The 22,546-nt window shown below is 49.0% G+C and overlaps 8 protein-coding genes across 8 annotated transcripts, besides 3 other annotated features; 6 read left to right on the top strand and 2 right to left on the bottom strand.

The window, feature by feature from the left end:
* Positions 1-229: 229 nt before the first annotated feature.
* On the top strand, positions 230-2,800 carry NFIA_112660 (putative glycosyl hydrolase; the record flags this gene model as incomplete). Its single annotated transcript, XM_001262638.1, has 1 exon — positions 230-2,800. One exon carries the CDS (start codon positions 230-232, stop codon positions 2,798-2,800), a length of 2,571 nt encoding a protein of 856 aa, XP_001262639.1.
* A 326-nt stretch (positions 2,801-3,126) lies between these two features.
* NFIA_112650 (putative transcription factor) lies at positions 3,127-4,722 on the top strand (the record flags this gene model as incomplete). Its single annotated transcript, XM_001262637.1, has 1 exon — positions 3,127-4,722. The coding sequence occupies one exon, from the start codon at positions 3,127-3,129 to the stop codon at positions 4,720-4,722; it is 1,596 nt and encodes a 531-aa protein (XP_001262638.1).
* A 693-nt stretch (positions 4,723-5,415) lies between these two features.
* NFIA_112640 (sulfatase family protein) lies at positions 5,416-7,336 on the top strand (the record flags this gene model as incomplete). Its single annotated transcript, XM_001262636.1, has 5 exons — positions 5,416-5,716; positions 5,772-6,250; positions 6,297-6,780; positions 6,825-6,937; positions 6,986-7,336. The coding sequence occupies 5 exons, from the start codon at positions 5,416-5,418 to the stop codon at positions 7,334-7,336; spliced, it is 1,728 nt and encodes a 575-aa protein (XP_001262637.1).
* Positions 7,337-7,672: 336 nt separating this feature from the next.
* Positions 7,673-9,058, top strand: NFIA_112630 (F-box domain protein; the record flags this gene model as incomplete). Its single annotated transcript, XM_001262635.1, has 5 exons — positions 7,673-7,939; positions 7,984-8,082; positions 8,151-8,167; positions 8,300-8,453; positions 8,525-9,058. The coding sequence occupies 5 exons, from the start codon at positions 7,673-7,675 to the stop codon at positions 9,056-9,058; spliced, it is 1,071 nt and encodes a 356-aa protein (XP_001262636.1).
* Positions 9,059-13,663: 4,605 nt separating this feature from the next.
* Positions 13,664-13,693: a microsatellite.
* Positions 13,668-13,693: a microsatellite.
* Positions 13,694-13,780: 87 nt separating this feature from the next.
* Positions 13,781-13,807: a microsatellite.
* Positions 13,808-14,339: 532 nt separating this feature from the next.
* Positions 14,340-14,822, top strand: NFIA_112620 (uncharacterized protein; the record flags this gene model as incomplete). The annotated part of the gene is made up of 1 exon (XM_001262634.1): positions 14,340-14,822. The coding sequence occupies one exon, from the start codon at positions 14,340-14,342 to the stop codon at positions 14,820-14,822; it is 483 nt and encodes a 160-aa protein (XP_001262635.1).
* Positions 14,823-17,675: 2,853 nt separating this feature from the next.
* NFIA_112610 (uncharacterized protein) lies at positions 17,676-18,341 on the top strand (the record flags this gene model as incomplete). The annotated part of the gene is made up of 1 exon (XM_001262633.1): positions 17,676-18,341. One exon carries the CDS (start codon positions 17,676-17,678, stop codon positions 18,339-18,341), a length of 666 nt encoding a protein of 221 aa, XP_001262634.1.
* A 1,207-nt stretch (positions 18,342-19,548) lies between these two features.
* NFIA_112600 (uncharacterized protein) lies at positions 19,549-20,745 on the bottom strand (the record flags this gene model as incomplete). Its single annotated transcript, XM_001262632.1, has 1 exon — positions 19,549-20,745. The coding sequence occupies one exon, from the start codon at positions 20,743-20,745 to the stop codon at positions 19,549-19,551; it is 1,197 nt and encodes a 398-aa protein (XP_001262633.1).
* Positions 20,746-21,586: 841 nt separating this feature from the next.
* Positions 21,587-21,832, bottom strand: NFIA_112590 (uncharacterized protein; the record flags this gene model as incomplete). Its single annotated transcript, XM_001262631.1, has 2 exons — positions 21,587-21,704; positions 21,759-21,832. 2 exons carry the CDS (start codon positions 21,830-21,832, stop codon positions 21,587-21,589), a joined length of 192 nt encoding a protein of 63 aa, XP_001262632.1.
* Between the last annotated feature and the right edge of the window lie 714 nt (positions 21,833-22,546).

Genomic DNA, 22,546 nt, shown 5'->3' with positions numbered 1-22,546 from the left:
CAACAGGAGGGGGATAAGCACTAGGATTCCCAGGCATTCCGATGAATAATTGAGTTGTCCGAGGATTAGCCGGGTGTACACTTGGATGTGATATGGATTCTACTGTTGTTGGGTATAGATAGTTTAGGAAGGCAAAATACAAATGCCATTCTCAACATAGTTCCTCTTTCATTCTTTTAGAGAAACGTTCGTATATCCTGTCTGCAAATAGACATCTCAACTAACAGATATGACTCGCGATCCAATTACCCCCGTTGTGGATCGGCTTCTCCAATACCTCACTCTAGAGGAGAAAGTCTCCTTGCTGGCCGGTAAGAACATGTGGGAGACGGCCCAGGTCGACCGTCTGGGTATCCCCAGTCTGAAGATGACGGATGGTCCCGCGGGAGCGAGAGGCTCCAAATGGACGTACGGCTCGCTGACAACGTTCGTCCCCTGCGGCATCTCCCTCGCTGCCACCTGGGATCCGGCCCTAGTCGAGAAGGTCGGGACCGTGCTGGGAGAGGAAACCCGGCGCAAGGGCTGCCATGTGCTGCTGGCGCCCACCATGAACCTGACGCGGTCGCCTCTCGGAGGCCGCAACTTTGAAGGTTACGGTGAGGATCCGTATCTCGTGGGCGCCATGTCGACGGCGATGATCCGTGGGATCCAGAGCCAGGGGGTGGGTGCATGCATGAAACACTTCATCGCCAACGACACGGAGACGCGGCGGTTCAACGTCGATCAGACCATCGATGACCGCACCTTGCGCGAGGTCTACATGAAGCCGTTTGTCATGGCGCTGGACGCCTCCCCATGGACGGCCATGGTCAGCTACCCCAAGATCAACGGGCTGCATGCGGATGTGAGCCCTGCGATTCTTCGGCCGCTGTTGCGGGAGGAATTGCAATTCGACCGACTTGTCGTGAGCGATTGGGGTGGATGTAACGACACGGTCCAGAGTCTCACCGCTACCACTGATCTGGAGATGCCGGGGCCAGCTATCCGCCGCGGAGAGCATCTGCTGGCTGCCATTCGTGACGGCCAAGTTGACCCTGCATTGCATGTCGACCCCAGTGTACGGCGGATGCTGCAGCTCCTGGAAAAGGCCGGTCTGCTGTTAGAGGAATCCGATGGGCAAAGGTTGTCCCTCAACCAAGACGAAGCCGCGGAACAGGCCACGGACGATCCTGTTTTTCATCAGATCGCCCGAGAGGCGGCTCAGAGCGGGCTAGTCCTGCTCAAGAATAAAGATAATGTCCTTCCCCTGCAGCCGTCATCCCTCAAAAAGGTCGCCATCCTCGGTCCGAACGCCCGCAAGCCTACGGCCGGCGGGGCCGGCAGTGCGGCCGTCAACCCCTTCTACATCACTACGCCAGAGGAATGCCTGACAAAGGCGATTCAGACAGCGCATCCTGAGACTCAGGTGACGTATGAGCCGGGCATGCCGTTCAGTCTCCGTCCGCCACTCCTGGGTAATCTGCTCACGGTTCCGGATTCCTCCCAGCAGGGTCTGCAGATAACCTTCTTCGCGGGCCATGCATTCGAGGGACCGGCCGTCACTACCAAACAGTGGGCCGACTCACTCATCTATTTGATGAGTGACGGCGATGTGCCCGACTCCCTGAAGGGGCAGCAATACTGTTACCGCGCGACAGGCGTGGTCACCCCGCGCGTGTCCGGCAGGTACACATTCAGCCTGGCCAACACAGGCAAGGCAAAGCTCTTCCTTGACGAGAAACTCCTCATCGACAACATGGAGTGGACGAAGGTGAGCAACGGGTTCCTCGGCTGCTCGAGTGAGGATAAGACGGTGAGCCTTGAGCTGGAGGCTGGTCGGAAGTACGCGCTGCGGGTGGACAACGTGGTCACCTTGCCGGCTGTGGAGGCCTTTGACAACACTCTCTTTCCGAATGTCACCGGTCTCCGGATCGGCCTGGCCCTTGAGGAAGACGAGACGGCAATGATGCAGCGTGCTATTGCAAGTGCACGCGAAGCCGACGTGGCCGTGCTCGTTGTCGGCCACAACAAGGATTCCGAGGGCGAAGGAGGCGACAGGCCTGATATCCAGCTTCCCGGCCGTACAAACGAGCTCGTCGCGGCCGTCTGCGGCGCCAACCCCAACACCATCGTTGTCGTGCAGGCTGCCAGCGCGGTGAGCATGCCATGGGCGGAGCAGGCGCGCGCCATCGTGCTCGCGTGGTACCAGGGCCAGGAGAACGGACACGCCTTGGCGGATGTCCTCCTGGGCGTCTGTAACTTCTCCGGTAAGACTCCCATCACGTTCCCTCGGCGGCTGGAGGATCATGGCTCCAGTGCGTGGTTCCCTGCCGAGGCGGCGCGGGATCGCAGCGTTTTTGGTGAGAAGGTGCTTGTGGGCTATCGGTGGTTCGATGAGCAGGAGATCGTGCCGCTATGGCCGTTTGGCTTTGGGCTGTCCTATACCAGCTTTAGACTGTCTGATGTCCGGCTCAGTGGAACGATGACTACGACTGCGTCCCAGATCGTTGTGCACGCTCGAGTCGCCAATGTTGGAGGTCGGGACGGCCATGAGGTAGTGCAGGTGTATGTTTCTCCGTCAGCGCGCATCCGGGACAAGGGACTGGTGAGCTACCGGAAGACCCTAGCAGGGTTCTGCAAGGTATGGGTGTCAGCAGGAGAGGAGCAAGATGTTGCCATTCCTGTCAAGCGTGAGGAACTGCGCTGGTACGATGAGCAGGAGGGTCAGTGGCAGTTGGACCGGGGACAATATAGATGCTTCGTTGGAACCAGCGTGTCTGATATTGATTATGAGTTGATATTCACTGTTGAACAGACTTGATAGACCATGGATTCATTTCTGTCTTTTTGGCTAGCAAGATGGGCTTTCAAATATGTAAATGTGTACCGTATCTATGATCTTATAGAGATAGTTAACAACCAGTATCACCCTCATCAATCAGTCCTTACTATCACTATCTCCATATCATTATCATTTGTTACACCATGCATATATCTATTCTATTGCTACCGGGGTCATAACTAACTAGTTCGTTAAGGTAGATGATGACTAAGCAGGGGCATTATCTCAATCGCCGAATCCCCGCATGAATTCCGACTTTCTATAGCTTCAACTCTTCACTTCTACAACTACTTCTATCAACCATAATGGGTTCTCACGAATCGTCCAGTCCAGCATCAGCAAATCTTGCCTCTTCAGTTGCCTGTCTCAACTGCCGGGACAGACATCTCAAGTGTGACGGAAACCTGTCAGGATGCGCGAGGTGCGCCTCTTTGAGTCTCCCTTGTCACTTTGTTCCTTCGCGACGAGGCCGCAAGTGTCGTCCTGGTCCTTATCGCACAACGACTCCGCCTTTTTTCCTGCAGGAAGACAGCGTGTCTCTGGCAGCTGAGCAAGCAGCAATCGGAATGGCTCCGTTTTCGCCACTTAATTCGATGACCCAGCAGCGTCAGCAGCAAGAAGCATATCTAGCGTATCCCCCCTCATCCGCCCGTCGAGATCGGAGAATTCATTTGATCTCGCTCTACTATCTGCATTTCCACCAGGCCCATTCCTTCCTGCCTCCAATGGAGGTATTTCTGCAATCAGGCCCCCCAGCGTACCTCCTTGATGTCATCGAGTTCATCAGTCTGCATTACATCTCCCCGTTCGTTCCAGACTGCTGCGGTTCGCTTCAAACATCCGTGCAGGAGGCCGAGTCCAGCGTCGAAAAGGTGCAGGCCTTTCTGTTATTAACCATTGTGCTGCACGGACGACAACAGCCGGATGAAGCCAAGTCCTGCCTGGCGCTGGCCATCCAACTCAGCCTGGAACTGGGCCTTCATCGCCGGGAGATCTCCGACGACATGAGCCTGCAGAATCCAGTTCAAGGGGAGTGTCTGCGACGCACTTGGTGGGAAATCGTAGTTGTGGACGTCTTACTGGCTGCGGTGCAGCTGGATGGCGTCTTGCAGTTCCAAATGACCGAGACCCCCGACGTGCCTCTGCCTTGCGAGCAGGAAGAATACCAGCAGGGCTGTATAGGAGTACAGCTGTATACCATGGCCGACCTGGAGCGTCAGAGCCTTCTTTGCAACAGTCACTTCTCTTCCTTTGCATACCGAGTGGAAGCCGCCCTGCTGCTTCGAAAATGTCTCCTGGCCGGCGAGACCCATATCTCACAGGAAGCATTGGACAGCCTAAGCGCAACCATAACTGGCTGGTTCCATCGGTTGCCCAAATCCAAACGTACCATTCTCCAGCCCATGGGGGAGTTAGACGAGATGATGCTGCAGGCCGCGGCCCTCGTCCACTGCGCCTCTATCTACCTCCATTTCCCCCGGTCCTCCCTCCTAGCCTTTCTCCCCATCAGCGGTCGCGTGTTCTGCTCGCAGCCCCCTGCCTTTTCGTTCACCTCGCTCGATCCGCAGATGCACACGGCCAAGGTAGCGGCCGGGGCAGTGAATATCTCCAAGTTGGCGTCGTTATCGACAGCGGTCGCCAATCACACCCCGTTCTTCACCTGTCTTCTGAATCTAAGCTCAATCCTCCAAGTCGCCTTGCTTGCAGAGGAATGTCTGCCGTTGTCGGAAGTCAACCAACCTTACCTCTCACTGAATATTGGCGTGCTTCTGTCCATGGGCGGCACCTGGCCCATTGCTGGCAGCTCCATGCAACGCATCCGGGAGATCGTCATGGAAATACAGGCTGCAGCTCCGTGCAGTTCCAGGCAACTCTTGGACACATTCCCTCTCACTTCATAGATGCCAACCAAAGTGGGTCGGAAGAAACGGTCAAGGGACACTGGAGCTGTGCTTACTTCATTTATTCTGCTATTAATACAGCGGGGAGTCGACATTACACGGCGTTAGAACCGATACAACCGATAATCGTGTATGTCGTTGAGTAATGACTTCCATGATCTGTATAGTACCTCTTGCTCTCCTCTCGCAATCATATCCAGTCCCGAAAGGAAACGCGGCACGGCTACTACTACGACGCCTCTCGGTTTCGCGGACCCCACGCTCCGAGGCCTCGGCGGCTATTCTAACCTCATTTGACCGGATCGCACACACTATAATCCTACAATACGATTATCACTGCCATTGCAATTTCTCTTTTGGCCCCCAACGAAGTGGCTCCAATCGCCCCGCTGTCATATTCTGCCTACAAAACATATCCTATGAGGCATTCCAATATAATGATGGCTGGTACGTCTGACTCGGGCCGGGTACCTCGGGAACTAGCACATCGAAGGGATGAGATGCCGTGTATAGACTCATGACTCAGGGTAATCGCCGAGGTGCGCTTGGCTTTTGCGAGCTGTTCTTTCACAATTGGAAGTATGAAGTTGATATGTGGTATAGGCATTAGCACAATATGGATTTTGTGTATATAAAGCACTACGCCTACTGCAATATGTCCTGACATCAACTACCAAGCAGCCTGTCGCCAGAATGAAGCTGTTCAGTGACCGTCTCACTATGGCTCTGTGCCTGATGGCTGCCCTCAAGGCAGGCCTCGTCTCGGCTTCCACGAAACAGCAGCCCAACTTCCTCTTCATCATGACAGATGACCAGGATCTCAAGCTGGATTCGCTGTCGTACACTCCGCTGACCATGAAACATATGAGAGACAAGGGGACGACGTTTGTCAACCACTTTGTGACTACTGCTCTCTGCTGCCCGTCGCGGGTGAGTCTTTTGACGGGGCGACAGGCCCATAACACCAACGTCACTGATGTGCATCCACCATGGGGTATCAATCCATCCATTCAACATAGATTCAATAGGGTAGCGCTGATAGCATACAGGAGGATATCCGAAGTTCATTGATCGTGGATTCAATGATGACTTCCTCCCTGTCTGGCTGCAGCAGGCAGGGTACGATACGTACTACACCGGCAAGCTCATGAACGCCCACTCGGTCGACAACTACGACAGTCCGCATGTCTCCGGCTTCACCGCGTCGGATTTTGTCCTGGATCCATACACCTACGACTACATGAACGCGACGTATCAGCGCAACCATGATCCCCCGGTCAGTTATCTCGGCAGACACACGACCGAAGTTCTCCGGGAGAAAGCCATGGGGTTCTTGGAAGACGCGTTAGACGGCAAGAGGCCATTCTTCCTGGCTGTCACACCCATCGCCCCGCACTCCAACATGAACGGGACGTATGGAGGAGGTGCCGGACCCATGTGGATGGATGAGCCCATCCCGGAGGACCGGCACAAACGTCTGTTCCCGGACGCCAAAGTCCCGCGGACTCCCAACTTTAACCCCAAGGAGGTGAGTTAGAATCAATTCCTGACTGACAGGGATACTGACAAGTAAGCCAACCGGCGTGAGCTGGATCCATGATCTCCCCTATCGGAACCAGACCGTCGTCGACTACAACGATCACTACTACCGTCAGCGGCTGCGCGCACTCCAGGGTGTTGACGAGCTGGTAGATCAGCTCATCACCCGGTTAGAGCAAAGCGACAAGCTCGAGAACACATACATCATCTATACATCCGACAACGGCTTCCACGTCGGACAACACCGCCTGCCCCCCGGCAAGACCTGCGGTTTTGACGAGGACATCCGCGTGCCGTTCTTCATTCGTGGCCCTGGTATCCCCGAGGGCGCGGAGCAGGATATCATCACGACGCATATCGATGTTGCGCCCACGTTGTTCACGCTAGCCGGGTTGCCTCTCCGCGATGATTTTGATGGGACACCAATGCGGATTGCTGATTCGAGGGGGAAGCTCCATGAGCATGTAGCGGTTGAGTACTGGGGGCAGGCTATGTTAGAAGGTGGCATTTCTAACCTTGGTATGTGCTCATTCTCAATGTTAGTACGGGGTCTGATTTCTTAGGAATCCCGACGGTCCCGAACAACACCTATAAGGCGGTGCGAATCCTCAGTGATAAGTACGACCTCTACTACTCGGTCTGGTGCAACAACGAGCATGAGCTCTATGACCTCACCGTGTGTCTTCCATTCCATGTTATCGTTGAAGAAGGCTAATAAACGCAGACCGACCCGTACCAAATCAACAATCTCCACCCCAACGCACGGAAGGGCCAGGCAGACAAGCATCACATCATGGGCTTTGATATCACCCAGGTGATCTCCAGACTCGACGCCCTTCTTCTAGTCCTCAAGTCGTGTCAGGGAAAGACCTGCGTCAAGCCATGGGACGTGCTTCATCCGGATGGATCAGTACACAATCTACTGGATGCTCTGGATCACAAGTATGACGCTTTCTACCGTGACCAGTTCAAAGTCTCCTTTGATCGATGTGAATATGGTTATGTTATTGATGCTGAGGGGCCGCAGACTGCGCTGGCGTACAGGAATGGGTATGCCTTGGAGGCGTGGGTCTAGTTGGCCAGATATTTAATAATTAGACAGGGAGACGGTGGTTCTGTGGGGCTTGGATTTGTTCCTAAGCGGGTTTCCCTGAGATAGACTGAAATAGACACGATGACTTCATTGGCTCTATCATAGGATCAGCTCAGACTCTCGTATTTTAAGTTAGCATGTACAGCCCATCCACCAACAAGGACTAGCTAGTGCCTCGTATTTTGCGTTGGTTCGTGGATTTTGCTTGGCGCATTACGATCGACACTCTTTTTTATTAATTAGTGCAGTTAAAACTTACATTTTACCTTCCCCTCACTTGTCTGTCTGGCGTTTGCTACGGCTGACAACACAGTGATAATGGGAAAAATCACCTTCTACTGCAACATCTGCGGTGGCCCACTGTCGTACTATGATCTCCGCAAGGCTTCCACGGCCTGGGAAGGCGAAGACCTCAGCCTCTGCTACGAGGATGACTGTGACTGCGAGGCTGGGACCAGACCAGAAGCTGAAGGCGATGAGGATGGAGAAGATGACGAGAACTCCACCGCGGCGTGTGAACATGATAGTTATTGCGCATCCCTCAGGGGATACAGCGGGCACTTGATATCTGAGAAGGATATCTTGGTATGTTAACGATCCACATAAGAATATCGTCCTGACTTTGCTAGTGGCTGGAGAAAGTGAGAATGCTGCGTCCTAGGGATTCCCGGAGTGACAAGCATGATGAAATGCAGGATGATGATGATGCGTACTATATCACTGAAATTGTAAGTCATTAAAGTTCAGCTGTAGAGGGGTCCACGTCATGTCAGTGCCTATGACTGATGAACCCAAGGGCAGCTATGATCCGTGGTATGGACTCGCAGTTCCTGGCGAGAACACAGGAAGTAGCGATGGAAGGCTATGGGCGAATATCGATGGTTTCTTTTTGCATGATACCTGCTGGCAGATACTTCAACTTGTACATCAAACTGTGGGTTCAAGTTCGCGACCATTAGAGCCGCGCCGGGTGTATCTCGCTATGCAGGCTCGACTAGGGGATGACATGGAGACATCCATCGACTGGGAGGACAGTAGAGTCTATGGTGGTACGGAAGACTTTCAATCGCAAGAGTGGGAAGCAGAGCCAGGGTATGAGGTAAGTCGACCTAAAATATGTTGTTTAAACGCGAACTCCCTTGTATCAGAGTATTGGCTGACGCGTTTCAGTGGTTAGTTGCGGACCCATTGAAGCCAGTCGACATCGCTGAGCTCGTCTCTGCCTCAAAGAGTTCAAACCGAGGCTCGACGAATGCAATTGTAAACAGGGGCGCCCTAGAATTATCGGGTGTAGATCCATTTTCAAGTCTACCATGGGACATCCGCTATAGGATTCTGCAAATGCTCCCTTCGCCGTCCGTCATCAATCTGGTCATTGCCAGTACCGCATTTCGTGGAGCTACCCGAGACCTGCCTGATCACTTTTGGAGATTACGTCTGGGCTATGATTGTCCATGGATTGACCAAGACTCAATTCGGCAGAACATTGCTCAAACAGGCGGACAGGTTAATTACAAGGATCTCATTCGTCTCGTCAAGGAAGCTGCAGCAAAGCCAGAAGACGGAATAAACGAAGACCAGGATAGCTGGTTGAACCTCAGAAATCGCCATCGGATCTGGACCTGCTGCGAGGTTATCCTCGGGAAGTTGGAAGCAAAATCGTGGGTCCCCTTTCAATCAAAGTGCGAGTCTGGCGAGATCTGACTAACCTCAACCAGGGAATCCCTTAACAGACTCTGAAGCTCATTATCTTCATTTGGATTGTCGGAATAGCATGGCATAGAAGAGAGCACATGTACCAGACCCGAATTGAGGAACAAGTCCTAGTAGCTATTTGCCCAGGGCGATAATGAGAAATCAGATTAATGGGTAATTTCCTTTATAGGAGAATGCCTGATTAATGAGGAGATAAGCATAACGGATGAGCGAGCCGCTGCTGGTGAGGTTGAGTCATTATTAGTTTGGATGGAACGAAGGGCGGAAGTATGTATGCCACTCGACTCTACTATACTGAGCCACCAAGCTTTGCCAGATTTAGCAAGATGCCTAGGCAATTGCATACCATGGACTAATGCATTAATCACTTGGCAGCTGAAAATCCAAAAGATTAGGTTGTTGGCTGAGAACAACAAAGCTCGGGCACACTCTCTGGCCTTAAAGAAATGCCACGCTGAATACTAAGTGTAGGTACTTAGACAGTCAACCCCTCCTTTATTTAACCATCCTCTTCCTTTGTTTCCTTTTATTTTCAGATCACTTCACCATATTTACCAGAAGCATTATAACAAAAGAGTTCACTACTCCTACCCCTACTTTTACTTCCCTCATGCCCCGTCTCAGCCTACCAAATGAACTGCTCGAAACTATAGCAGATAATCTTCAGTTTGAATGCGACCTCAATGCACTTGCAAAGTCTAATCGATCACTATACAATCTACTGAACCCATATCTCTACCGCTACAATGTGCAGCAGAGGGGAAGCTCAGCCGTATCCTGGGCTGCAGAACGTGGCCCGCCGGAACCACTACAAAAACTCATTCATGAAGGGGCGAACCTGAATATAAGGGTCGACAACCATGCCCTCGCCTAGCCGCTCCTTACGGCAGCCATGGAGAGACACGTAGGTGTAGTCAAGGTACTGCTCGATCACTGTACCTCCGGATCAAATACACAACCCGCGGATAATGAGGTCGAAACTGGCCATGACCAAACCCGCCTACCAACAATGGGATGGGCAGCGTGCGGAGGACATAAAGACATGTTCGAATTGTTACTCGCAAGGGGGGCAAACCCAACGTGTGTCCATTCGAACGTTGGCAGTAGAAGGGGTAAATCCAGACTTGTCAGGCCCCTGATTCCAGAGGATTGCGAAGTAGATGCTCGAGATAGTAATGGAGCAACGGCGTTAGCACGTGCAGCACGCTATGGAGATGTGGAAGCGGCTCAAGCGTTGATTAACCACGGACCTGATCCCGAGGCTCGAGATCAACGGGGTGAAACGCCGCTCTTCTGCACAGCCGAAGGAGGCCATCAAATATAGTCGAGTTCTTGCTCGGGAACGGAGTGGATCCAAATCCAAGAAATGACGATGGTCAAAGCCCGTTATCTGCGGCTGCAGCACAGGATCGACCAGCATGTGTTGCGCTGCTTCTGGAGCATATTGATATATAAAATGAGTGCAGCAGGTAGTCCGAAATCATATACCGTACCACGTCAGCAGCAGCATTTGGCCACGAGTCGGTGGTCAAGCAGCTGCTTAAAAAGGGTGTCGACACTGATTCTAGAGGTGCTACGCGGAGGGAATGATTTGTTGGAGGACGCACTGCCCTATCATGGGGGGCAGCAGAGAAGGGCTATTATGGGAATGTTCACATCTTGCTAGACTATGGAGCTGTCGACCTTTGCCCCGAAGACGATGACGACTTACCCCCGCATATATTGGCAGTAGGCAATGGTAACAAAGAAATAGTTGCGCTGCTACTTGATAGGGGAGTTAACGTCAATAGGACTCACAGTTCAATTGGACACACAGCGCTGTCTAAAGCTGCCGACGAATATGCAGACAGTGTTGTTCAGCTACTGCTGGAGAGAAGAGCAGATCCAAATCATCAGATATACGACGGACGGACCCCTCTAGCCTTGGCAGTAATAGGTGGTAATGTATCATTAGTTAAAATGCTGCTTGATGCGGGTGCAGACCCTGGCTCCGAGATCAACTGGAGGCATATGGAGAAGGTGAAACCTGGATGCCTCTACAATTTGCTGCAATATCTTCCAGAAACGAAGCTGGGGCAATAGTCAAGTTGTTATTTGAGTACAGTGCAAAATGCTGAGACATTGACAACATTTCCAGCCATGAAGTGCTGTTTGCAGTTGCAAAAAATGCGAGGGCCGGAGATGTCAAGGCCTTCTTGGAACAAGGCTTTTGTTCTGGGACCGGGGGCGATGCACACAATTGCCACCGTTTATTGTTATGTGCACTGGAATCCACTGGCCCCAGAGAAATAATATGCCTACGCCTGGAAGAGCACGGCTTGATGTACATTTTCAAGATGATGAGGGTCGAACGGCATTATGTTGGGCAGCCATGGTGGGCAACGAATTCGAAGTCAGGTTGCTTCTTACGGAAGGTGCAGATCCCCTTCACAAGGATAAGGAGGGTCACAATGCACTATTCTATGCTATTCGTTCAGCCAACAAACAAGCAACAAAACTTCTTGTTGAATACGTTAATGAGCAGCTTGGTGGGCAGCTGAACCTGCTTCTGCATAAGCTGTAGAAGGGCGCCAGGATACTTCTTTCATTGGAGTACGGAGCCACCTCCGAAGAACAACCGCACCAAGCACTACAAGTGTACCAAGGTGATCTGGCCATTTGCAAATGTTCCCACCATTGAGGCTGGTCGACGTTGTGCCGTCCAGGATAAGCAAGACTGTTGGACTAGCTGAAAAGACGCCATGCGAAATGCTGTGCTTGCGAGAAAGACGGGCTATTTGACATTGGAGGACTGCATGGACGTCGCCATGGGGGTGGTCGACCTTGAATCAGGCAAGGATCGGGGTGTATCCAAGTAGTGGGTCTTAGTGTTTCATTGCGTCCTTAGTATCTCATCTTGTTCGTACTTCCTATACTACAATTGAACTCATGTCTGACGGTCTGATACATTTTTTGGGAGTCATTCTCACCAAACTTTACACCGGGAGGCTTCAATGAAAACTCACTGGAATTCTAAGCTTAACAATGGAATTTTCATCTCGGCCTAAGGGAGTTGTAGCATATAGTATGTACGGAGAGCAGTGCCTAGGCAGCCAGGCAAAGTTCAAGCTTCCTTTTCTATCGACGCCAAGCCTGCTGAAGATCCTGAGAAGCCTCTAAACTGAACGATGAGAACATCAAATGATAACTGTGGCGCAATCAGCTTAGGGGCTTAGAAGACCCAGTATGTACGGTCGAAGCGATATGAGTCGGTGGTCCCGAGCATTTTCCCTATATATACTAGGCGGATGTGGGCCGAAGAGGCCGAAAGGTTCTCCCGTAGCATTAGCCCCGAGTGCATCGATGTCAATCAGGGGTAAATCCAGATTGGAAGCTCACAGATATCTTGGTCGACCCGCAGGTCGTCTCTGTCAGACCATACACATTAAAGAGACAAAGGCTGTCTGCCCTGTCCAAGTTCCTAAATCTTCTAAGTAATGGTACTGCGACGGCCTCTCCTGCCACCAAGGCTAGTCGCCAAGGCAATTATTGGATGATATCCACATGCGCATCATGAAGCCAGGCCTTATACTCTGTCAGAGTGGCATACGTAGTAGTCACGGCCTCATCACGGATAAGCTCGGCCATCGCTCGCCCATCAGCTCTCAAGGTATGGGAAGCCACATGCAGGCGCGCGCCAAAGTGAGTGCCAGGAACAACTGTGTGATGAAGAGCTCAAAGCTCCAGGCACTGCTGCGGCACAACATCCTTCTGCTTAAGTCCATACACGGCATCGCAGTGCTCAAACTCGTGTCACTTCAATGGAGGGGAAGGGGCTCTGGGATTGTGGCAAACTCGCGGTGCCTGAATATCATTGCGTTTGTCCATTTGACTGAAGTGTGCTCTTCATGCAACTGATCGGAGTAGCTGAGATATTGCAGGGGACTGGCGAAATTTTCATATTAGTTTCTGTAGATGCGACTCATGCGAGCAGAGCCAGACATGGAGCTGTTGGTGCTGGCTTCATCGAAGAGGATGTGAAGCGTAGCCAGGGCAAAGTAGTGTTAGTTGGAGAGTAGGATAAGAGTCACTCTTGCTGCGTGCCATGATTGTAATGTGATGCTCCAGCTCCAAAGTCAGCTCCGTAAGTACAACTTAGGTATGGAACCCATTATCCGTGAAGAAGTAAGTTCTCAAACCCTTAGTGCTCTCCCGAGAGGCGCGCACCACCCTATGGAGATCCAGTACTCTTATCTCGCCACGAAGATAAACCGTGCCTCTGTTATTAGAGTTATTTTATCTTCCGGCAGCTTGTGTACAGACATAAACATAAACTGTGTATAGGATAGCGGCCTGAACCTCTCTTATCTCTAACTCTTTCTCCGGAAGCAGAGCCATGATTTCTGTCTCACCGGTCTCAGATGTGGCGGTGCTATGGCTATCAGATGTGCTTTGGGACGATGATGCGGGTGTTCTGGGTTGGGTTTTGCCTAGGTCTACCCAGGAATTACATTATACTCTGAATTGGTGCCTCATGATCGGAGCCAATTAGGCATGCTAATGAGGTCATGATTTTTTAATTATAATATAAAATCAACGAAAATACAAATATTTAAGAAAAAAAAAAAAAAAAAAAAAAAAAAACCCTAAGAGTCCTGCTATTAGTAGAGCAAAAAATAATAATATATATTACTGGGGTGGTTGTGGACACATACCATGGTTGTCCCTATCGCTGTATGACAGGCGCTGTATGACAGGTGGTGATCACCCCGCAATTCTATGATGCTTAGTTTAGACACCCAACAACTGTTTGCAGTATGTCGCCTCTTCTTCCGAGTGTTCCGCGAGAACGTATTGAAAGTTTATATTGGATTAGGTGTAGTTAACCATTGAACTGAGCAAGCTTAACCTCTGAGACAAACTATCTCACTATCTCTTTTGGTTTCTGGTGGAACCCCAATATTTTCTACTCAATCCTCTGCAATGGAGTTGCGTTTTCATCAACAAAATCAACCATCTCAAGTCACTCTATGGTCCAAAATTATATATAAGTACTAACATCTATTCCGGATATGGAAGTTACTGATAGACAGAAAATATGAGCCATTACGTCATGACATGTTTCATTGAGGTCATCAACTCTCGTTGGAATCTCTGCGCATAGATGCAGAGACATAAACCAAGGAGGTTTCCCAAAGATAGTCTAATAGCTAAATCTCCAGTACCATCCTCACCCCTTTAACATCAATCTGCATTGATCCTAAATATTCACCTCAAACGAATCGACGACATGAAGTATTCAGTGCTCTTAATTGCGGCTCTTGTCGCCCCTGCCCTGGGAAATCCAGCCTACTACTGGCGGCATTATCTCTCTCGTCCAATCCATCTTGCCGATGCTGGTACTGTCGACATCCGAAACGACGCTCCATTTGACGTCGATGTGGATGTAGAACCACAGGGATGGCAATTCAATATTGCGCCTGGGGATCGCCACTCAGTTCCAGGCGCACCGGTTGCAGATGTGAAATTTAACCAACAGGTAGAAGTGAGCTATGTCTCTGGTGATCAAGGCACGTTTAACTATGTCATTCAGCCGATTGGCAATGGCTTTGCTGGATGTGTTTATGTTTCACCAGATGGATGTGGATCTCTGACCTGGTGTGCTGGAGACCCTCCAACACATCCAGTGACCTGTGAAGCTGGCACCGAGCTCCCTGTAACCTTGTTTCAGCCTGGGTATGTCTCAGAGCCAACAATCTCAAGCCTCCGCTGATTAAGCCTGCTAGCCAAATGAGGATGTCTCCACATGAATTCCTGCTGTGAAAAGAACGCAGAATACCAAATAATAGTGTGGACAGCTGTTCAACTAGCTGTGCTGTAAGGGCTGGTGTATTCAACATATGACCATGGGTTTGTCTATGCGGGGTTGCATATAACCTATCTTATATTCTTTGAGTAATGACAATAGGATAATATTACTGTATTGCCCTGGGTTTGGTCAGTAATTTGTCCGTCCTGGCAGGGTTCAACAATTTTCTCTCTATAGTAAGCAGCCCTATATAACTACAACAAGGCCAAGAGTGATTTACCTCTGCAGTCAAGTGTTGGGCGAATCAACATAACGATGGCCAAATTACGAATCCATATCCAGTATAATGTAGAGTGAGTGATTTATAAACAACTGAAGGGCGAGGGTCAGCGTATAAATACTACTACAGCTGTTACTACTGCCTTGCACAGTGAAACAACATAGTTACTGATTTGGACATGACAAGGAATACAGTTGCCACCGTTATTAGTTATTACTACCTGCCTAATTAATATCCATGGCGGAGGCTTCGCAGTGGGTCCAAAAGAAGACGACATCGGTAAAGACTGTAGTTCTGTTAAGTAGTTACTTACATTACCATTGTCAGCATTTCAGAACTTAATGTAATGAATTTTTATTTTTGAGCTGATAATCATGCATTGGAAATGACAATATCTTAGATGAGAAATTAAAGCTTTAAATTATCCCTTCTTTTTATTGGTTGTTCATCCAACTGGAGTGTACAAAAGTTTGATTAATACTTAAGCTACTGCGAAAACAGTGGCAGAGTTCAGAAAGAGCGGAAGGTAGAGTAGAGATACTAATATAAACATTCTGTTGCAGGAATGATTCTCGGCGCAAATCAAGTCAAGTCAACCCCAAACATATAACATGATCCTGCGTAGAAACGCTTCGATTTTCCCTCAACCTTGCATTTGAAGAGACAATAAACCCAATGAGAGGTTCCTCCACTGACAGCCTTGCTGTTCTAATCTTAGTGAATACAAGAATGAAGTAAGGAATAGCCTTGAGGTAGACATACATAGTAAAGTGAGAAATAAGTGGCCTTTTAGCATAAATTAACTCGAAGACTTCGAGATTTGCCACACGAACCCCCCTCCCCACAGTCTCTGGTGCCACAGGAACCACAGACTTTATGAGGGAACTCAGGGGCATGGTTGATTATATCCACTTCCCAGTTGTACTTATCACCTTGGGGAACCCCAAGGGCGACCTGTTTGCAACTGTTTGGGGGATTTTTGCTGTCGGTGAATTTAATGGCTTTTCCATCCGTGATTGTCTCGGGAGGGGCATCTTTGCCCGGTTCAATAGAGAATGGTCCATACTGTTTTCCTGGAACAGCTACCCAATAATATACCTTGCGTGCACAATTGTTGTGGATTTTAGCTTTACCGTCAGTTAGATACGCAAGCTCAGCTAGGTAAGCCAGTTCATCCAGGTTGACTGGATTGGCCACCCCGACGGAATCGGCTATGTCAGCCAGATGAGCTAAATAGTTGAGATCGACTTGTTCAGCTGCGTCTGCTGGCTCATCTAGTCCAGCTAGATATTTCATCCAGGTAGGTTCAGAGATGGCTAGGGTGGGTGCCACGAGGGCACCTGCAAGGAATAGGAAAGAACACCTCATACTGGCAATGGCACTGTGATGTCTGCTCAAATAGTTGGATAGTAATATTTGAGAGTTTAATTGATCCGGCAGGAAAGATTAAAAGCTTCTATGCCGGGAAAGTAGCCTCTATTTATGCCTTTCGAGGACAAACATACGAAATAGCGAGAATACATTAGAGAATACATGAATAAGTGGTGATAGCACTTTGGAGTCATGATGACCTCAAAGGTTTTTAGGGTTTTACTTCCGTTTGCGACTATGATACTTTCAGATGAGAAGGGAAAAGTTAATGATATTATTTTCATGCTCAGTTATTGTTTAAAGAGGCACTTTTAGTACGTGGGTGGGGGGGCAGCAATAGTTTGATTAAAGGCTAGATACTACTATAAGCTATGCGTACCATGGTTGTCCCCATTATGTTCAGATGACACAAGTTTCCGCGCTCTAGACTAACAATAAGCTTAGATTAAACCTTAATAGAATGATAGTTTGCGGCGAGGCCTATTCTTAATTAACCAACCACAGCTCCAAATAAGTAATAGTAGTCCTGTAGTAAAGGTTCCATGGAAACATATATTCTAGGTCCAACCTCAAACTCTCTCAGCATTAGGCGCCACCAGTGGACTTTTCACTATAGTTGCATCCCCAAGAGGCAGAAAGAGAAGATGGACCATAAAACTTATAGTATATGACATAGCAATTACTGCAAGCAGATAGCTGTGTTAAACTCTGTGCGCACTGGGAGTGCTCAGCATTATCCTTCTCAGCTGGATAGACTGCCAGTAAAGAGGAAAGGAAAGAGAATTACACCACTCCTATGTACATGGTTACGACAGATTCTACCGTTACACATCCATTGCCTAGTGGTAAAATGCCCAATTAACTCTTGATCTCTCTAAGCGACTAAGATGGAATAAGAGAGAATAATCAATTGTCAATAGGCGGGCGAACCATTGCTGCGTAACAGGGCCTTACCGAGGTGATACTATGATAAAGCAGTGGCGCGTATGCTTTGTGGCGAGCATAGAATAGGTCTTCTGATTTTATAAAAAGACTTAATCCTACATCTACTGAACCAGTTCCTTTCTCTATTAATGGGGGAAGTTCCATTACTGCTGTATATAGAACGCAAATTTGCGCCCAGAACGTCCGAAGCAAGCTGTTAAGATTACTCTCTCCTTTTCAATATGAGCTCTGCCGACGCTGCTTCGCCTGCCAACAGAGACCGCACTCCTAATTCAGCCGTGGTATCACAGCCACAGGCGGTACCAGGTGACGACACATTTATTAGACTGGCCGATTTTCAGGTTTTGCTAGGAACCGATGGCAGAACAGCCAGAACCAGCCCAACCCGAAGGATATGGTACCCCTGGGTCCCGCAGTGGATGAAATCAGATTATCGCGAACCTCAAGATGCCATGGCCATATACCCAAAGATCCTCAGGGAGGAGAAGTCGACATTGCGACAGCTATACACATTTGAAATACTTGTGTATGCATGCCTCGCTCTTCAGCTAGCAATCTCCTCAACTCTGGTCATTATTTCTGCAATTAGCGGAGACCATCATATTGTCGTCGCTGTCCTAGGCGCCATTACTGCACTCATCACTGGTGTGCTATCCTTGATCAAGGGTCAAGGGCAGCCTATGCGATTAATCAACTATGCTCATAGCCTCAAGGAAGTTCGCGATGATATTGAATTTTGCGAGAGTGGACTGAAAGCAGGAGTTAGAGAAGTGACCTACAAGCAGATTATAGCCCTCTGGAACAGGTATATCTCCGTGAGAGACAGCAATATGGCAAACCGTCCGGATGTATGGGCTTCTCAGGAGAGGGGTACCAGGACCACTTAACTCAGATTGACAGTCTGGAATAGGTCATTTGTAAGGTAGGATCAAGAAGGGAATGTGTTATATGCCGTTTGAGAAATAAACTGCAAAATTCGTAATGACCATGCTGAATGTAATACTAGTTTTCAAAGTGGTTCATAAAGTGATGCTCCTTGCTAGTGAGGTAAGATGATTCTGTCATCCACCACAAGATACTCTTGTTATCTAGTGTACTGTGCACCCTACTAAGTATCATTCTATTAGATCCCATGACTTCATGGACTCATACTAGAGACGATGATGGACTAGGATCCCTCATTGTAGTCCATCTATATGCTACTATATCCTAATTTAAACTATATAACTTACAACACAGTGGGATATTCGTCCATCGCGGTTTTATTTCCACTTATACCTTCACCTTGACACCTTCTGAGGAAAGTGTTCTGTACGTTCCTGCCAGGTGTATCGTTCGATACTTTTGCCCAATCGGATTTTTACTCATTTATTTTACCGCCTGAAACGATGGGCCTAGGAAAGATGCTTCTACCAAATATATTTTAAGTCTGGACATTTGAGTAGACGCTAACGACCAGGGTTGTCGCTTGCCTTAGTCCAGTTCTGGAGCCGTTATGATTAACCATGCCGCACAGGCAACTTCCCCATAAATCAGTTATAAATATACAGCCTGACCTGGGTTGGCTTGAAACCCCGGTTCAACATCGGGAGAACTGAGAGAACTTCACAGGTGACCTAATCTAATATTTTCTGGTATTGTGTCCGTTTTCAATGACCTAATTTCATTTCCAAGTTCCAACCTCATTTAGTTGTCCATGGAACGAGATTTTTTCATCCATGCACTGAGTAGACTGGTAATCATGCTACTGTGGAAATTAGGAGACGAACGCTGAACAGAATCAACTGACTAATCCAAAGATCGCGGAGTACTGTCCCCAACAGTACACAATACCCGGATACGACAGTAGGTAAATTTGGGAGCAGGGCACAGCCATTATCAAGTAGCAGTGCTAGTGGGTTGATTATCCACTTCACCGGGATAATTTGATGGTTTAGGCCACGCGCAAAAGAATGCTATGGCTAGCAAGTATTCCTTCATGGCTTGTAGCTTGGGTAGGCGGCATGAAAACAGATAAATGGGAATCTCCAATAAAGGTAGATTGTGGATAGCACAACACTATGGGACACTCATAATTGCAATTTCAATTGCCCATCAACTCCAGACTGAATCTGGGACTGGCACAGGCGTCGATGGAATCAGCGTCGATACTGAGACATGCGGCCAGGTTATACCGTCAAAGTTCATGAATACGACCTGAGAATACTGGATCTGTGTTGAAGTGACATTGATCTTTTTGGGCGAAGTGATCTCATATGGTGGGCTGACGAGGAACACTGGCCGCGGCTGACCTGATAGTGACTCTGGGGCTGAGATTTCCATAGGTGCTTGTCCAGGTTTGAAAACTGGAACTGTGAGAGAATATCCCACCGTCTCAATCCAAAAGGTAGCTTTCATCTGGAACGCGTTTGAATTTGGCGCCGTGGCCCCAGGATTGCCTAATAAGAATGCGATGTTCGCCGTCCCACCACCGAACTCTTGAAGCGGAGGATCCGTGGACACAGTAAAGACGATGGTCTGGGTAATATTCTGTCCTTTGATGCTGTTGCGCAAAACGGTATTCGGATCATCCAGGATATCTTGGGTGATAGTGCCAGCAGCATTAAACTTTGAGAGATCCTGTGGGAGCCGAGGAGTAGTAGAGTCTTGAACATTTAGGCTATTAAGCTCAATTTTTGAATGTATGTTTCCAACGCCGAAAGGCTTCAAGCTGACTGGTGATATCTGTGGTGGACCTTGGAAAGTGCTTGTAGGCGCTAGGCATTGAGCATTGATAGTTGTGCCATGCGGAATGGACGCCATGCGTACAAGCGAATCTCCAAGGACTGGACTATTGTTTGTGGCCGGGATGTTCATCCACAATCCAGTCTCGAAGTGAATACCAGTGGCATTGCCATCAGCGCTTCCGGTCTCCATGTTTGTTACATCATTGACAGCCTGTACATAAGGCACGCCATTGAGAAAAATGTCGTTCTGTGACCCAAATCCGCGATTGGGCACAGCAGAAAGTGGTTGAGAGAATGTCACTGTCTCTTTTGTCAGGTTCAACTCCAAGACGTTGTCGCTGGGGAACACTGGAGGAGTTGGAGAGACAGGATTGGGGAATGTTGTTCCGAGTGGTGGTGGTCCGCTGTTCGGGCGAAAGATTGTATTAAAGCCTGTTCCAGTGAAGCTTCCAGCGAGCTTTGCCAGCGCACCTAAAGGCGTTGGTTGTGTGCGTGGCGGAACTCGCTTCTTATAGAACTGGACCTGATCGTACTGGAAGCCAGGCGGAAGATTTATGGTTGCCATAGCCACGTGCCTTCTAAATGATGTTAATCAACGCGGTTGATTATTAACGAAATGTAAGATCAGTTAGGTGAGTTTTGGGACATCACTTATGTTCGAGTGTGTAGTCGGCTTAAATGTCTCTTTGTAAGTGCGACTATGGGAGAGAGCGTGCTGGCCTGCCTAATCCCATACTGTATTTTAAAACGTCCAGTCTTGTACGCCATGTAATTGTGGCATCATAGATTACAAAACCCAGGTTGATTGTTAGGGCTGCCTATCATGATACTGTAATAAAAAGTTTAATATAGTTCTGCTTTTGCTGAAAAAGGTGAGGACCTATAACAATAACGGCCTAGAAAAGAAACACCATGAGCAGGTTCCACTAATGGGAGATCTGTGTCGAGGAAACAAAAAAGAGTAAAAGAAAGATGTACATCATGATGATGCCAGGTATACTTGGGGAAGCTTTGACTGCAAATCCAGTCTTATGCTGTGCACCTACAACTGGAAACGGGCTACGTCAAACCGAAGCTAATTAGCGATGGTTGGTGCGGTAAAGCTGTGGCTCCAGGCAGGGAACTAATAGGCGGCTAATGTATTTATTTCACTTCTTCATTGTCCCTGGCCTAGATCTCCCAAGAATCCCTCTCATGGGCGAAGTCTAGTGATCACTAACGTGTGTTGTGGAGTCTTTCCATCGTATTATAATCTGTTGAGTAGAATGTCTGTTTGCAATGCTTTCTCGGCCGGATCATGTCACGCCCCCTTCAATGGTCCCCAGTGTTCCAGATACAAGGCTTCACTGCAACCAGCTCAGGGATAATTTACTGTTGTACATATGGATTTCTGTTATGGCTTCGGATTAGATAGCCATAACAGACACAGGCCACTGCATCAATGAGATCAAGTCCGCCCCCGCTGAGGAATTCACTAATAATTTGATCTTCGATATCTCTTTACCAAACCCCTCCTTGATATACCTGAAGGATTTGAGAAGCGAGAAGAGAAGATGAAAGTAGGGCAGGATCACATACAACAGAGTCGAGTACATACCACTGCTTTCTAGGGTGCCCAGGAAACCCCCAGACAGACACTCAGGCCACACCATGATTGCTGCGTCTTCCAGCTTGGCCTGTACATTGAGGGGGCCCTCTCACCTTTTGTCAGAAAATTGGATAATATACAGTGTCCGCATGTACATCTGCTTCAGAATATCCAGGGCAGCCTTCTGCTCCACCAGTATTTGGCTCTGATGGGTTGCTGATGGAGCACCTCTGGATAAGTGTTGAAGGCCTCATGGTAGCCTACCAGCTGCGCTAAGGCGTTGTATGCACCGTGGGAGAATGCCACCAGGCACGGTGAGCACAGTCGGCTGCGCGCTGGCGAGATGGAGATGGAGCGAAATGATTCCCACAGGTATATGCTCCAGTTACCATGTTGCATAGCTGAACTGTGTTAAGTTTCTGGGTGGGCCCATGCGCAGCTCCGGCCAGTTCTGCTTGGCCACTAAGCATAGGCCCCGGGTGAGGCTGATCTAGTTATGGGTTGGATCAAACATCCTGCAGATCAATCCATATCCAATCCACGACCAGTCTAGGTACAGTCACTGATCCATGAATGACCAGGTCAAGAGTCCGTGCAGTGGGCATTTAGCACAGTTTGAACCGGGCAAAGGAGTCTATAAAAAATTAGAATGTTCGGTAAGGTAGTACCTAACGACGGCTGATATTAACCAGCAACACGCTGTACTTGTCAACTTAGTTGCGGTATGAACCGTCACTCATGGCCTTTCCTAGTAAGTGGTTGTTTGACAGGCTAGTTA

Source organism: Aspergillus fischeri, genomic scaffold, assembly GCF_000149645.3.
Source record: "Aspergillus fischeri NRRL 181 1099437636259 genomic scaffold, whole genome shotgun sequence".
NCBI lineage: Eukaryota > Fungi > Ascomycota > Eurotiomycetes > Eurotiales > Aspergillaceae > Aspergillus > Aspergillus fischeri.
Note: the sequence above shows the minus strand (reverse complement) of the source record. Positions and strands in the feature narration are given on the sequence as shown.